The sequence below is a fragment of the Sitophilus oryzae genome, unplaced genomic scaffold, assembly GCF_002938485.1.
Source record: "Sitophilus oryzae breed Bouriz unplaced genomic scaffold, Soryzae_2.0 scaffold_1621_pilon_pilon, whole genome shotgun sequence".
Classification (NCBI taxonomy): domain Eukaryota; kingdom Metazoa; phylum Arthropoda; class Insecta; order Coleoptera; family Curculionidae; genus Sitophilus; species Sitophilus oryzae.
Window position 1 is genome coordinate 617,454 of NW_022146305.1, and position 14,822 is coordinate 632,275.

A 14,822-nucleotide genomic window follows, 5' to 3' on the forward strand; every position below is an offset into this window, starting at 1 on the left:
CTTAAATGTAATCCTCTGTCATGGAGTCTTCTTGCTATGGTCTTTCTTGAAACATTTACTCCTTCAAGGCGAGCTAACTCATTTTTAATAGCAGTACTAGAAAGCAGGGGATTGCGTCGTGCAATTAGGGATATTTGACGATCTTACACAGCAGTAGTAACTCTCTTTCTACCTCTTCCAGGCCGGTCTGTAACCTCGTTTGTCTCCCTGATTTTTTTTAATATTCGCGAAACATCGCTTTGGTTAACTCCTTCAATTTCAGATATTGCAACTTGCCGGTAGCTGCAACTTGCCTGTTGAGACAGTGTTACTATTCTGACTCTATTAAACTGTGAAATAATGTTTCTAGGCATTTTAAGGCCAAAACAATGGTCAAATTTCTTCTGAAACCCAAGAGACCACAAATCGAAATGTGCAAGAATTTGTAATAATATTGAGTCTGAACGATAAACATTGTTTACCATATCCATTTTAACAAAAAAAAATGTTCATTACAGACTATCAAAGTTATGTATAAAAAAAAATTCTTTAAATTCCTTTCCGTATATTTTTTAAACGATATACCGGGTGGGTCTCAAAAGTGGCTCACCCCTATAACTTTTTTTATTTTTTCAGATAAAACAACGAGATTTGGTATGTTAGTACGTGACATAAATTAGGATTGATTGACATATTTTGTTTTTTTGAGTCACTTCCGGTTTCACCGGATATGACTACAACTTTTGATTTTTAAATGGCACCCTGTGTATCTTTTTAGTTTATTCGATAGAAAATGACACTCTCAATATAATGACATATCATATGTCAATTTTTGACATTTTCGCATATGGTTTATTTGAAATTGTAACATGCGGTTCATAACGACAATTTGACTCGAAATATCAATTGTGTGGTATCAAATTATTCGTAAAAAAAATGCTTTTTCCAAATATGCTAATAACCCACCCTCATTCCATTTGAAAAAATTGATTATTTATGAATTATGATTAAAATTACGATTTGGAAATTTTATAACCGGCCAGGACAAGACACTAAAAATATTAGACGTTCAAATCTATTTTTCCAAGGCTCCTTGATTAAAAATTAGTGTTTTTTAACATAGCCATGGCACTCTAGATTGAAATTTAAAATACAATTTGTTTTTGATCGAATATGTCAAAAGCTGACATATGATATATCATTCGATTCAGAGTTTCATTTTCTATCGAATAAAGTAAAAAAATACCGAGGGTGTCATTTAAAAATCAAAAGTTGTAGTCATTTCCGGTGAAACAGGAAGTGACAGAAAACAATTGAATACGTCAGTTAATCCTAATTTATGTCATATACTAATATACCAAATCTCGTTTTTTTATCTGAAAAAATAAAAAAGTTATAGGGGTGAGCCACTTTTGAGACGCACCCGGTATATGCAATAATTTTGGCCATGTGTGTATGTATATATCTGAAATATACCTAATATCGGAATCACAACCTAAACCAAAGATCATACTACTATTTGCAGTATTTCCCGCTTCACATTCATTGTCAACGACATGGAAAATGGCAAATAGATTGAAAATCGATAAAAAGAAACAAAGCATATTCCGCTCGTATTAATAATCTCCCACGCCGGCTGACGTAGAGCAAGCTTATAAGTATGTGCATCCACCGCACATCCCGCGTCGACTATTTCCGTTCTGCATATAATACGCCGCGCCGTTTGCGATTATCGCAGGGAAAAACAAGAAACAACGCGACATAGCATAACAATGTGTACGTGGATCGTTCAGATTGAAGGTTGGGAATGAGTGGCCTTATCTCATTCGTTACGTTGTGTTTTGTAATCGATATCCTCTATTCGAAAGCTGTGCTGTTCGAATGCCTGCAAGAAATAATAACAAATAGAGAAATTAAAATTCTTCAATAGTGTAACGTTTTTAGTTCGTTACATGTCTTTGATTATGATATATGATGTCTGGCGTATCGTCATCGGACTCCGTATTGTTCAGGCCTGATAATTTATTTGGCACGCTTGGCGTAATTTTTACGTTCCCTAGGCGCCAACCCTGTTATCGTTTGACACAACCCTGTTATCGCTCTGAGGAGGCGCTGTCAACATCGCTTCTGTCAACTCTCTCCGTGCTTAACCTCACTTTGTTTTGCCGCTCTGTTGTATCCCGGCTTTTAGAAATGGTGATTATTTAAATCTTGTTGTATAATTTGAATCAGCTGCTATTTCAAAGCAATAGGTAAAGATGAGATATTATCCTTTTAGATTCGATATTATTACTGCATATTTTTAGGCTAGAGTTTTGGATGTCCCAACTTAACTTGTATTTGTATTTTGCTGGCACGTTGGCGTCCCTTTTCTTTTGTCCTCCAGAATGTTACATGGAAGAAAGGACAGTTTCTTTGTTTATTATTGAGCCCTCGGAAGTAATTCGAGGTAGGTTTATTTTGTTTATTAAACCTTGTTTGGTTTTAAACAAGAGTTTCGTATTTTTAGGGTCTTATGGACGTACATTATCTTATGGACGGACTGTGTCCAAGGTACGGGTAGTGTTCTCCTGTACCGTTATCTTATGGACGGACTGTGTCCAAGATTATGATCCAAGGTTTTGGTCCAAGTTACAGACATTATCCAAGGTTCTAGTAGTATTCCAAGGTACGGGTAGTGTCCCCATATTGCCACGGTATGGATACAGCGTAAGACCCATGCTGCTTCGCTCCCATTTCTAAGCTTAGTCAGTAGCTACGGCTGTATTGATTCATGGTGTCCTCATTCTGGCCTCTTTTGTTGTTTTGGCCAACAGGATCGCCGACAGACAGTACAGAGATATGAGCCCACCTCACGCTGCTACTCCTCGAAATAGAATTGCCACAAGAACAGCTAAATGTAGATTTAAGTTCTAGTTTTACGTTTAACATCTAAAACATTTTCAGTCTTAAACAATAACGTACATCTTAAGTAATATCGTACAGACTATGTTTAGTGGTTAGATTGTTAAGAACATTCATGTCGATTTAATATTTTAAATATGATTTAGATCTTAGGTTTCATTACATTACGTCTTGTAATGGTATTACTTTCATAGATATTTAGTACAACACTTAACACCATTTTTTTTACATATAACCACTATATATTTATTAGAATTCTACAATGTCATGTACCAGCAAAGAACATCATGAAATATAGTCATTAGTTTTAAGTAATATACAACTGTGTTTTCTTTCTCTGTACATGCCTGGCGCCCAATATCTATATTTTTTGTTTATTGTTATTGATTAATTTTCTCTCTAGTGAAATATCTTACCCACGACTGCTCTCCGATGAAAAGCTGCCGTTCGCAGTGGTAATGTTTTATAAATTATTACAGTTATTTTTTAATTACTGTAATAATTGGTAGTGATGGGCGATATGCAATTTGTCCCAGGCTGAGCCTGCATTGTGCATAAAATGCGTAAGAAACGTCGTAAATGTATATTTTTTTACTCAGTGGTTTTATACAGGTACAGACGAAAAGTTATTACTCTTCAAACCAGTTAAAAATATGTAGGTGGCGCCCTCTACTAGTAGGAGTCATATTGACATCAAAATCAAATTTCTCATGTCAAAAAACTCCCAGACACCAATTTTCATCCAAATATTTATGTTACTTCATAAACGATTTAGAAAAAATTGAAATAAAAAAAATTCCACACCCTGTATCACTGAAACTAAGCATTTTAGGACATACAATTATACGAACTTTTTTACTTATTTTTATCTGCAGAATATACTGCCGAAGTTTCCGGAATACAGTTTGGACCCCCCTGTATATTTCTAAATTCTGGTAAGTCTAAAATAACCAATTTAGGTATTTTACCTTGAAAATTTCCAAAAAAAAATTATTTTTTACTAAAAAAACTACACTGAATCTTTTCTGGGTTTCCTTTCTTGTAAATTTAATCTACTACCCATGTTGCCATATTAACAAGTAATTATGTTTTTAAAGTAAAAACTAAAAAAAATTCCAAAAAATTTTTCAGTAATTTCCGAATTTTCAAAATTTTTATTTCGCGAAAAAACTCATTATCGTGTTTCTAGGATATTTTTTTATTTCCATTTATTTAAGGCTCACCCTGTATAACCTAGAGACCTAGAGTATTCTTTCTCATAGATACATAATAAACAGCTATCAAAAAAAACATAAAAACCTATAAATAAGAATATTATCGTATAATAAATATAAAATGCATAAAAATACGTAAATACCTAGCTGCTGGAGATATATTTCTTCTATGTTTTTTAAATTATTACAGTTACCCTCGACACTACAAGTTCGGATGCTCTAACGGGATCTTTCTTCCCACGCTCCCCTTCACACATTTTCCTTCTTTCACACAAGTCATCTTTTCTGACAAGCTGAAAATTAAGACCGGAAAACTCTCTCTCGAGGATATTTTTGTCTGTTTTGAATTTCTCTGCGAAAAACGTTAACGTGAAAATGTAGTTTTTTTATAAATAAAAAAAATCTCAAAATGTCAAAATTATAACCGAATGTAGCAAAAATTACTTTAAACATGGACATTTATATAAAAATGTATCGAATTAAGAATTTACTGCAACACAAAGAAAAAACAATATGGCGGTATTATTTAATAACTTGGTAATATTTGAGGGGTAGTTTCATTTCGTTGGAATTCGACTTTCGAAAAATCCGTTTGCCAAAAATAAGCTTTTTACGTCAAGCAGTTTAAGCAGAATCGTGGTTAAGAAATTACCCAACTTTTTGGAACACCCTGTATCATTTTTTAAAAAAATTCAAAATATGTAAAAAAACCAAATAAATTATGCTTTTCCAAGCGTTTTCCCGAAAGACTAATCGTTTTTTAAATAACGAATATTGTAATATTTGAGGGGCGTTTTCACCCTCTTGGAATTTGAGATTCGAGAAACCTCTCCTTATCGAACCTCTACACCCCACAATCAATCCGTTTACCAAAATCAGCTTTAAACATCAAGCAGTTTAAGCAAAATCGTGATTACTCAATGGTTATATTTTATGAAACACCCTATATAAATTTATAAAAATTCTTAATATATGTAAAAAACAAAATAAAATATACGTGTTTAAGCGTTTTTTCGGAAACTTGACCGTTTTTTAAATGTAGAATGTAGAATGTAGAATGTAGAATGTTTAGAAGGGGAGTTAATCACCGCGACCTTATACCCTAAAGTGTGTTCCTGTTTTCCCAAAAACGAGTTTACGTCTCATCAAGCAGCATCAGGGCTTTAATCAATGCCAGTATCTGAGACGGCTCCACAGAGGCCAGCTCTCCATCCTCGACATCAGATGTGCCAAGGTTCATGGCACGAATGGTCGTCGTCTCGGCACACTCAGTGATAAGGTGTTCTGGTGTTTCCCCATTTTCCCCACAAAATCTGCATTCACCGTTGTTTCTCAGTTTCAGCCTACTGAGGTGTTCGTTGAGGAGAAACTTGACCGTTTTTTAAATAAAAAATATTGTAATATTTGAGGGGTGGTTTCACCCTCTTGGAACTGGAATTTCGAAAAATCCTTCTTATCGAACCTCTACACCCTAGAATCAACCTGTTTGCCTAATTTGTTGAGCTTCTTACATTCTTTGGTTTGAGCAGGATTGATGGTTACTGAGTTGTCGTCGTTAAGTGCTGTTTTGACTATTAGTATAGGATGGCAATTTCCCGCGACTTCGTTCCTATCCAAGATAAATTGTAATGCATGATTCGATAGCGCAAATTTCTGCCTGAAGGATACTGGGGTAGGTGCCCATTGGTTCGAAGTATTCAGTTTTCGGCCCAAATACTCCTATCCCTGTCCCTGCTTTGGTTTTGAAGCATCAGTATACCACGTGATGGTATGGTCTCTTTATATGCTGAGTAAGCGCTTCTTTCTTCCAATCCTTTTTATTACTCAATACTACAGTGAGGTGTTTCTCAAAGTTGTAAATTCAAGCCCCTGACCTGAGAAATTCTCCCAGTATTGTTTCCGTCAATGACCATTCCAAGTCATTCCGCATTGGCATAACTACCGACGACAATATCAAGTGGTGTTAGGTCTAGAATGACCTCCATTGCTCTGTTGGACATGTTCTCATGGCACCTGTGATGCAGATTTTTAAAAAATCTCTGTAATTTGCAAAACAACAAAATTGCTGTACGTTGCTCTAGTTTTGTATACCAAGCAACTGCTCGTTTTTTAAATAAAAAATATTGTAATATTTGAGGAGTAGTTTCACCCCATTGGAACTGGAATTTCGAAAAATCCCTTCTTATCGAACCTCTACACCCTAAAATCAATCTGTTTTCCAAAAATCAGCTTTTTACGTCAAGCGCTTTAAGCAGGATCGCGATTAATCAATGACCAGATTTTTCGAAACACCCTGTATACATTTTTAAAAAATTTTAAAATATGTAAAAAACAAAATAAAATATACGTGTTCAAGCGTTTTTTCGGAAACTTGATCGTTTTGAAATAAAAAATATTGTAATATTTGAGAGGTGGTTTCACCCTCTTGGAACTGGGATTTCGAAAATCCCTTCTTATCGAACCACTACACCCTAGAATCAACCTGTATGCCAAAATTGAGCTTCTAACGTTGAGTGGTTTGAGCAGGATCGTGATTAATCAGTGAGTCACTTAAGAATTTTATATATTAGTATAGATTATTTGAGGGGCGTTTTCACCCTCTTGGAATTTGAGATTCGAGAAACCCCTCCTTATAGAACCTCTACACCACACAGTCAATCCGTTTGCCAAAAATCAGCTTTAAACGTCAAGCAGTTTAAGCAGAATCGTGATTACTCAGTGGCCATATTTTATGAAATACCCTGTATAAATTTTTAAAAAATCTGAAAATATGTAAAACAACAAAATAAAATATACGTGTTTAAGAGTTTTTCCGAAAAACTCACCGGTTTTTAAATAAAAAATATTCTAATATTTAAGGGGTTGTTTCACCCCCTTAGAATTCGAGTTTCGAAAAATCCCTTCTTATCGAACCTCTACACCCTAAAGTCAATCCGTTTTCCAAAAATCAGCTTTTTATGTCGAGCGCTTTAAGCAGGATCGTGATTAATCAATGACCAGATTTTTCGAAACACCCTGTATATATTTTTAAAAAATCTTAAAATATGTAAAAAAAGAAAATAAAATATACGTGTTTAAGCGTTTTTTCGGAAACTTGACCGTTTTTTAAATAAAAAATATTGTAATATTCCACCCCCCTTTTTACCCTCTTAGGGGATGAATTTAAAAAAATCCTTTCTTATCTTACGTAAACATCATAAAAGGAACCCCTGTGCAAAATTTCAGCTTTCTAGGGTCAAGGGTTTGGTCTGGGCGTTGATGAGTCAGTATCAGTCAGGACAGTCAGATTTATATATATAGATTATAGATTTTTCTAGTTTAGACATTTTATAACAAGCGTTTTAAAACTAGTGTTGAAGCAAAATATTAGTGATGTCTTAAAATAAAAAAAAAAACGTATGCTGGTAACATTTTTCTTCGGTCTCTTGTTGGGTATGGGTAGTGGCTGTTTTATTGCTAAAACAAATAATCTTTGTAGTGCGTATAATAAATTATTATAAAATCGCATAAGAAAAATATCTGTATATGTATTACTATTATAGAAAGTGATATAAAAATAAAATAAGTTATAATTATGCATACTCATTGAGTACTGATAATAGACAAATATCTGTTCCAGACTATATGGTGCATTTTTGTTTTAAATTCGTCCATTATTGCTGTCTTACGTGTCCCGTTATCCTAAAATAACCACAGATTTAAAATACATCAAAGACGGTTTATGGATAATGTTAACTTTACGATCGTGATTCAACACGTCAAACGATGATCTTAAACCTAATATCACCATCCTACGCTTTTCTCAGTTTTTTCACATGCGTCATCCACCCCAACAAGCGCAAATTAGGACCAAAATACTTTTAGATCAATCTATATTTTATCATCTACAGGGTGTTAAATATCATTTTTCTTTATTATTTAAGCCGATTAAACTTGATGAAATATTATTGCCAAAATAACATATATTAAAACTAGTTTTGAAAGAAATGTAGAATATTTAGGGTGTCTTTTAAATAAGTGCAATTATTTTAAGAATTCGCAATAATGCCACTGTTAATTTAAGTTCGGACATCCTTCTAAATTTACTGCGCCTAAACAATAGATACACAACATAGGCTAATTCCTAATATACAGTTCATACCAAAAAAACTTTTAGTCACGAAAGTTATTTAGTTAAAAAAGTGAGTCTCATATACAAATATATTGTGCAAACTAAAACAAAATCTATAGTTTATATATCCCCTTACCTGGAGGTATGGGACTTGATGGGAGTTAAAAATTTTAAAAAATCGTAACTGCAAAATTACAGTAGATAGCGAAACGCGGTTTTCAATTTAAGATTAGGAATAATATTTGCAACAAAATTTGTAATAACATCAAAATCAAAGTCGCAGTTTTTGAGATAGTCCGTGTTTCCGTAGTCCGTTTTTGAGAAAATTCGTGTGGAGAACTCGAAACTCCCATCGGACGCGACCCCAGGTGGCGGATAGAGGAAATAACCGCGGACCAAAATTGGAAAAATTCCTTTACTTCTTTTACTTCTGGCGCATCCCACATTTCGACCTCCATATTGCTCGATTTTGCCATTCTTCCTGGTTAATAGCTCTGTCTCTCATATACTGGTCTACTCCATCTAACCACGTAGTTGTAGGTCTTCCTCTTTTTCTTCTGCTTTGGGGACGATACTCCATTGCCCTTTTTGGCCATCTTTCCCCTCCCATTCTTTTTACGTGCCCATACCATAGTAGCTGTCTCGATTCGATGTTGTCGGTGCTGGTATATATTCGCCTTGTTTTTTGCCTGATCTCCTCATTTCTAATGCGTTCCATCCTTGATATGCGACATGCTCTTCTGAGAAAGTCCATCTCCACTGACTCGACCATCCTTCTTTCTTTTGCTGTAAATTGCCGGCATTCGGCACCGTATGTTAAAATTGGCTCTACGATTGCTTTGTAAATCCTTATCTTTGTTTGGATGGATGTTTTATTTGACCAGAGGAGAAGGTTTAAAAGACCGATTACTTTCTTACCTTGTTGAACTCTACTATGTATATCTTTCTTGGAGTTCCCTTCTTCAGATATACTACTTCCTAAATATTCATATTCGCTACACCTTTTAATTTCATGTATGTGTAGTTCAGGATCTTCAGTTTGTTCTTCTCCTACTTTCTCTACTTTCTCTCTAATATATCTTTTCACTCTCTCACATTTGGTTTCCCACATTTTGTTTTTGCTTTTAACTAAATATTAGCTAAATAGAGTGTATATTAGCTGAATAAACGATGTAAACAATTATTTTTCCTACGAATATATATGTAAAGTAATTACCTCGTTATTGCTTAATAATTCATACGTATAATTATTAAATGTGCTTCAACTGTCTTATTTCACAACTTAGGAAGTAACATAATAGTTTGTAAACAAATGTATTCCAAACAAACTTAACTTAGATGTATGTATATCGAGTAGGAGTCGATATATAACTTGATCTTAGTAATGGGAAAGTTAGTTCAACAACTTGCTCGAAAAGCAACTGCCATTTATCGCTTTAAGATAAATTAGTTTCGAATTGTTCTCGCTAAATAAATATCGATTATCTAGAGAAACTGAAAGCAATGGTTACTCGTTTCAATATTAGAGTTTAATATCGGGTCAACCTACTAACTTTGGTTACATAAAAGAATAAAAGCAAAGAAAAAGCATTTTATTTTTTTTTTTAGTTAAGAGCTTCTTAACTCACGCATTTTCATTGCCGCACTTCTAGTTTAGATGACTACCAAAGAGAAAAAAATATTTTGTAAAACATTTATTTTGCACTAAATTGGAAAAATATGTTATGAGTACCTTTTCATTTCCTTAGTTGTGTACTTTTTTTTCGGTGCACCATTTTTCATACTTAGATTATGTATATTCATACTTCTGTTTTGATCTTGCTTGAAGCAATCCAGATATGGCTCTGAATGCCTCTTCTTCAATGTCAGAGGGAATACTTTCCGAATCGCTCATTTTTGAAACTAGTGGCATCAATATTATTTACTGTCATATTGACATTGCCATGCATGGCGTTACTTGAACAAAGGTATTAAGTAAATTGATTTTTAGGATAGGTATATGTATGTAAAAACTACTAAAATTAAATTAAAATATTTTAAAATTCCGAGTATAATTTCCATTTTTTTTTATTTAAAAGTACTACTAAAAATGGTTACTTTTTGGTAAAAACAAGAATACTGCAAAAATCGTGTGTCCGTCAAGTCAGCTTGTATATTTTTAAAAATAATTATTCTTTTTTCCAGATCCACACAGCTATCCAGCAACCCGGATTTATCCGGGTGAAACGGGGTTACAAGCCTCTAAAGGTGGAGAACCTGGTGAAGAACATCCAGCCCCACCAGGACCCCTCCGACCCGTACTTCCCCTACCAGTGGTACCTGAAGAACACGGGCCAAAATGGAGGCAAGGCCAAGTTGGACCTGAATGTGGAAGCCGCATGGGCCCAAGGAATCACTGGGAAGAATATCACCACAGCCATAATGGATGATGGTAAGTTATATGTTTGGTAAAAGGTACTATAGGTCACTCTTTGGTAAAAGGTACTATAAAACACTTATAAAACAATAGAGTTTTGATTTCTAATCAAACATTTTCTTGACGGCGGATATGTTGAATAGGAGAGGCGCTAAGATACATCCCCGCCTAAATCCTGTATTTGTTAGAAATGGATCGCTAATCATAAATTCAAAATTTGAAGGTGCTTTTCCTGCCGATGAGTGTGGCTTTATTTTGATCTAATTAAAATAATGTTTCGTCGTGTAGAAAACGACAGAATTGAAAATTCTTTCATTTTTCAGCCTTTATAACGCGTTTTTGCTAACAGAGCAATATAGACGGAATGTAACATGGTATGGTTATTTTAAAAATGCTTTTGAGCATTGCATATTAACAGGACGTATATTCCCCTTTTTTATCTCTTTTATGCTCGTATCTCTGAGAACGCTTTGAAAATTTTTTCATGCGTAATGAAACCTTTTCAACTTTTTGTACGTGTTTTATACATGTTTTTTATATACGCCGCGGTCGTAAAAAGTCGGTAGGTATATTTTTTTAGCATAATAATAAATTAAAAAAAAAACATTTTTTTTTTTTAGTAAAAGATACCGTAAACCGGGGTTACTTTGCTCCATTTTTTTGAAGAAATATGAGAATTAGTTGGTAGAAGACTCAGAAAAAATAAAATGAACTTGTACTTATCACCAGAGATAAAACAAATATTACTATTGTCTCATGGCCAATTATTAGGTAATCATTTTTTTTGCTACCAATTTTTTTTGTTAAAAAGTGGCGCAAAGTCAACCAACGGAGGGGGTTACTTTGCTCCAATTCAAAAATATATATTTAACTTTTATATTTAATTTTATTCTAATTTGTTAAAACAATAAAAAGAAGGTTTTTATACAGGGTGTTTCAAAACAAATGCGAAAAACTTCAGGGGGTGATTCCTTGTTCAAAATAAAGGGTAGTTTGCTTTATAAACGTTGGGTCAAAAGTCAACCATTAGGGAGATATCGCGGTACAAAAATAATGTTTTTATTTCTTATCTTGAAAACGAAAAGAGATAGACTAATGAAATTTTATGGAAGCATTACTGTTATGAAAACACACTTTCTGGTAATTTTTTCATTTGTTTAAAATGAGCGGAAGGGGTTGAAATAAACTGCCCCTATCATTCTTGTTAACGAAATTTAAAGAAAAATCTTATCACACACACGCAAAAAAATTAATTTGGATAGTTTAGTTTGTTTAAAAACTTTTTTATCTCGTGTGTTTTTTGACAAAATTCACCGATTTGAAATTAAAAAATAAAATGTAAAGCATTACATGTCAGGACAAAAAACATTTTTAGATTAAGAATCTAGTGATAATAACGATAATAATAATCATCTAGATAATAACGTATTGCAGTAGAGTAATGTCAAATAAAATAATATTAGGAACATCCTAAAAAGTAACAGCGGCCGACTAGATTTTTTCCTAAAAAAATTACAGCAGCCCACTAGATTCTTTACCAGAAAATGTTTTTTGTCCTGACATGTAATGCTTTACATTTTATTTTTTAATTTCAAATCGGTGAGTTTTATCAAAAAAACACAAGAGATAAAAAAGTTTCTAAACAAACTAAACTATCCAAATTAATTTTTTTGCATGTGTCTGATAAGATTTTTCTTTAAATTTCGTTAACAAGAATGATAGGGGTAGTTTATTTCAACCCCTTCCACTCATTTTAAAAAGTGAAAAAATTACCAGAAAGTGTGTTTTCATAACAGTAATGCTTCCATAAAATTTCATTAGTCTATCTCTTTCCGTTTTCAAGATAAAAAATAAAAACTTTATTTTTCCGCCATCTTTGTACCGCGATATCTCCCTAATGGTTGACTTTTGACCCAACGTTTATGAAGCAAACTACCCTTTATTTTGAACAAGGAATCACCCCCTGAAGTTTTTCGCATTTGTTTTGAAACACCCTATATAATTTTCAATGATTCAATTTCACATAATAGTCATCTAATCTAAAAGAGTAAAAGGTTCATTCTGAAATAAATTAGTGGTTTCAATTAGCGCAGAAATTTGTTCCAGGTCCTAAAATGCCTTTATTATTTAAAAAATTTTAAAATTTGTAGACAAAGGTAAAGTACATAAAATACAAACAAAGTAACAAAACAAGTAAACAAACAAAAGAGAATACAAAACAAGTATACAAATTACATTGTCAATCTTATTGTTTAAAATAAACATTTATAAATGTTTACAATGTCAAAGAATAAAAAAATAAAAATAGGATTCAAAAATATTATATATTATATAATAAGGAAGGAAGAGTTAATATTTTTTTTTTTTTAAAGTCCATGCATTGAGTTCTGCTGCTTAGTCCCAGTAATTTTATAGAACTACAAATTTAGTTTCTTCCGCATCACCAGACAGCGCAAAAGAAATTAAGTACAGGTTTCTAATTCATATATGAAGATGACATGACTGCCTCTATGTTGACTATCATCTATGGTCTAGTTTTGGTCTAGTTGAAAAAAGGTGATCCGTCAAGTTATTTTTAAATCATTACTAGCGTGTACCAGCCACTTCGTTCGCGTCGAATTAATCATTTGTAATGGTGATGATAAAGCAAAGCAAGAATTTCCATTAACATACAAACTGGATAAAATTTTCTCACATATTTATGTCAGCATGAGAGAAAACAATATGGCGATATTATTATATAACTTGGTAATATTTGAGGGGTAGTTTCATCTCATTGGAATTTGACTTTCGAAAAATCCGTTTGCCAAAAAAAGCAGTTTAAGCAGAATCGTGGTAAAGAAATTACCCAACTTTTTGGAACACCCTGTATGATTTTTTAAAAAATTTCAAAATATGTAAGAAAACAAATAAATTATGCTTGTCCAAGCGTTTTCCCGAAAGACTAACCGTTTTTTAAATAACAAATATTGTAATATTTGAGGGGCGTTTTCGCCCTCTTGGAATTTGAGATTTGAGAAACCCTCCTTATCGAACCTCTACACCCCACCGCCAATCCGTTTGCCAAAAATCAGCTTTAAACGTCAAGCAGTTTAAGCAGAATCGTGATTACTCATTGGTCATATTTTATGAAACACCCTGTATAAATTTATAAAAAATCTTAAAATATGTAAAACAACAAAATAAAATATACGTGTTTAAGAGTTTTTCCGAAAAACTCACCGGTTTTTAAATAAAAAATATTTTAATATTTGAGGGATAGTTTCACCCCCTTAGAATTCGAGTTTCGAAAAATCCCTACTTATCGAACCTCTACACCCTAAAGTCAATCTGTTTTCCAAAAATCAGCTTTTTACGTCAAGCGCTTTAAGCAGGATCGTGATTAATCAATGACTAGATTTTTCGAAACACCCTGTATACATTTTTAAAAAATCTTAAAATATGTAAAAAACAAAATAAAATATACGTGTTTAAGCGTTTTTTCGGAAACTTGACCGTTTTTTAAATAAAAAATATTGTAATATTTGAGGGGTGGTTTCATCCTCTTGGAACTGGAATCCCTTAAAAATCCCTTCTTATCGACCCTCTACACCCTAGAATCAACCTGTATGCCAAAATTGAGCTTCTTCCGTTGAGTGGTATGAGCAGGATCGTGATTAATCAGTATGTCCGTCACTTAAGGATTTTATATATTAGTATAGGGTATAGATTTAAATAATAATTATTAATTCAGATATTCCTGATTTGTCGGAAAGTTCGGCGATTTGTATTTAAAGTTTGTGTTTGCAAGTACATAGTTGGTAATTTTGAAGTATAATTAGTGGAAAAGTCAAAAGTTTGTAGACGTTCTAAATGCTTTTACATTGAAATTGAAGGAACAAACTTCTACGTTAATTGAAACCACTAATTGCAAGGTTCTGAATGAAGCTTAAGTGTTTATTTCTACATAATATTGTATTTTTGTGTTATAATTTTTATTCGTTTTATAAACGTTTTAAGAAGTAAATCAAGAACACGCTCTCAAAATCACTAATGAGATTTTTCCGTAGAAGCTTTTCGTCTTCCATTTCCTCGCGAATTCAAATTGCCATCGTAAAGATCCTGTTCAGTGACAGCACTCTACGACGCGCAAAAGAAGGATACGGGAAGAATAAAAAGCCATAGGCGTAGCTATATCTACCGATTTGATCATCGAAAT

The 14,822-nt window shown here is 33.1% G+C and overlaps 1 protein-coding gene across 1 annotated transcript in view; it reads left to right on the forward strand.

Moving 5' to 3' along the window:
• Positions 1-14,822, forward strand: part of LOC115880323 (neuroendocrine convertase 2) — an 80,125-nt gene that overhangs the window by 24,507 nt on the left and 40,796 nt on the right. Inside the window, exon 3 of the mRNA XM_030897520.1 lies at positions 10,393-10,639. Coding sequence (XP_030753380.1) covers positions 10,393-10,639 — 247 coding nt within the window. The remainder of the gene's footprint in view (positions 1-10,392; positions 10,640-14,822) is intronic.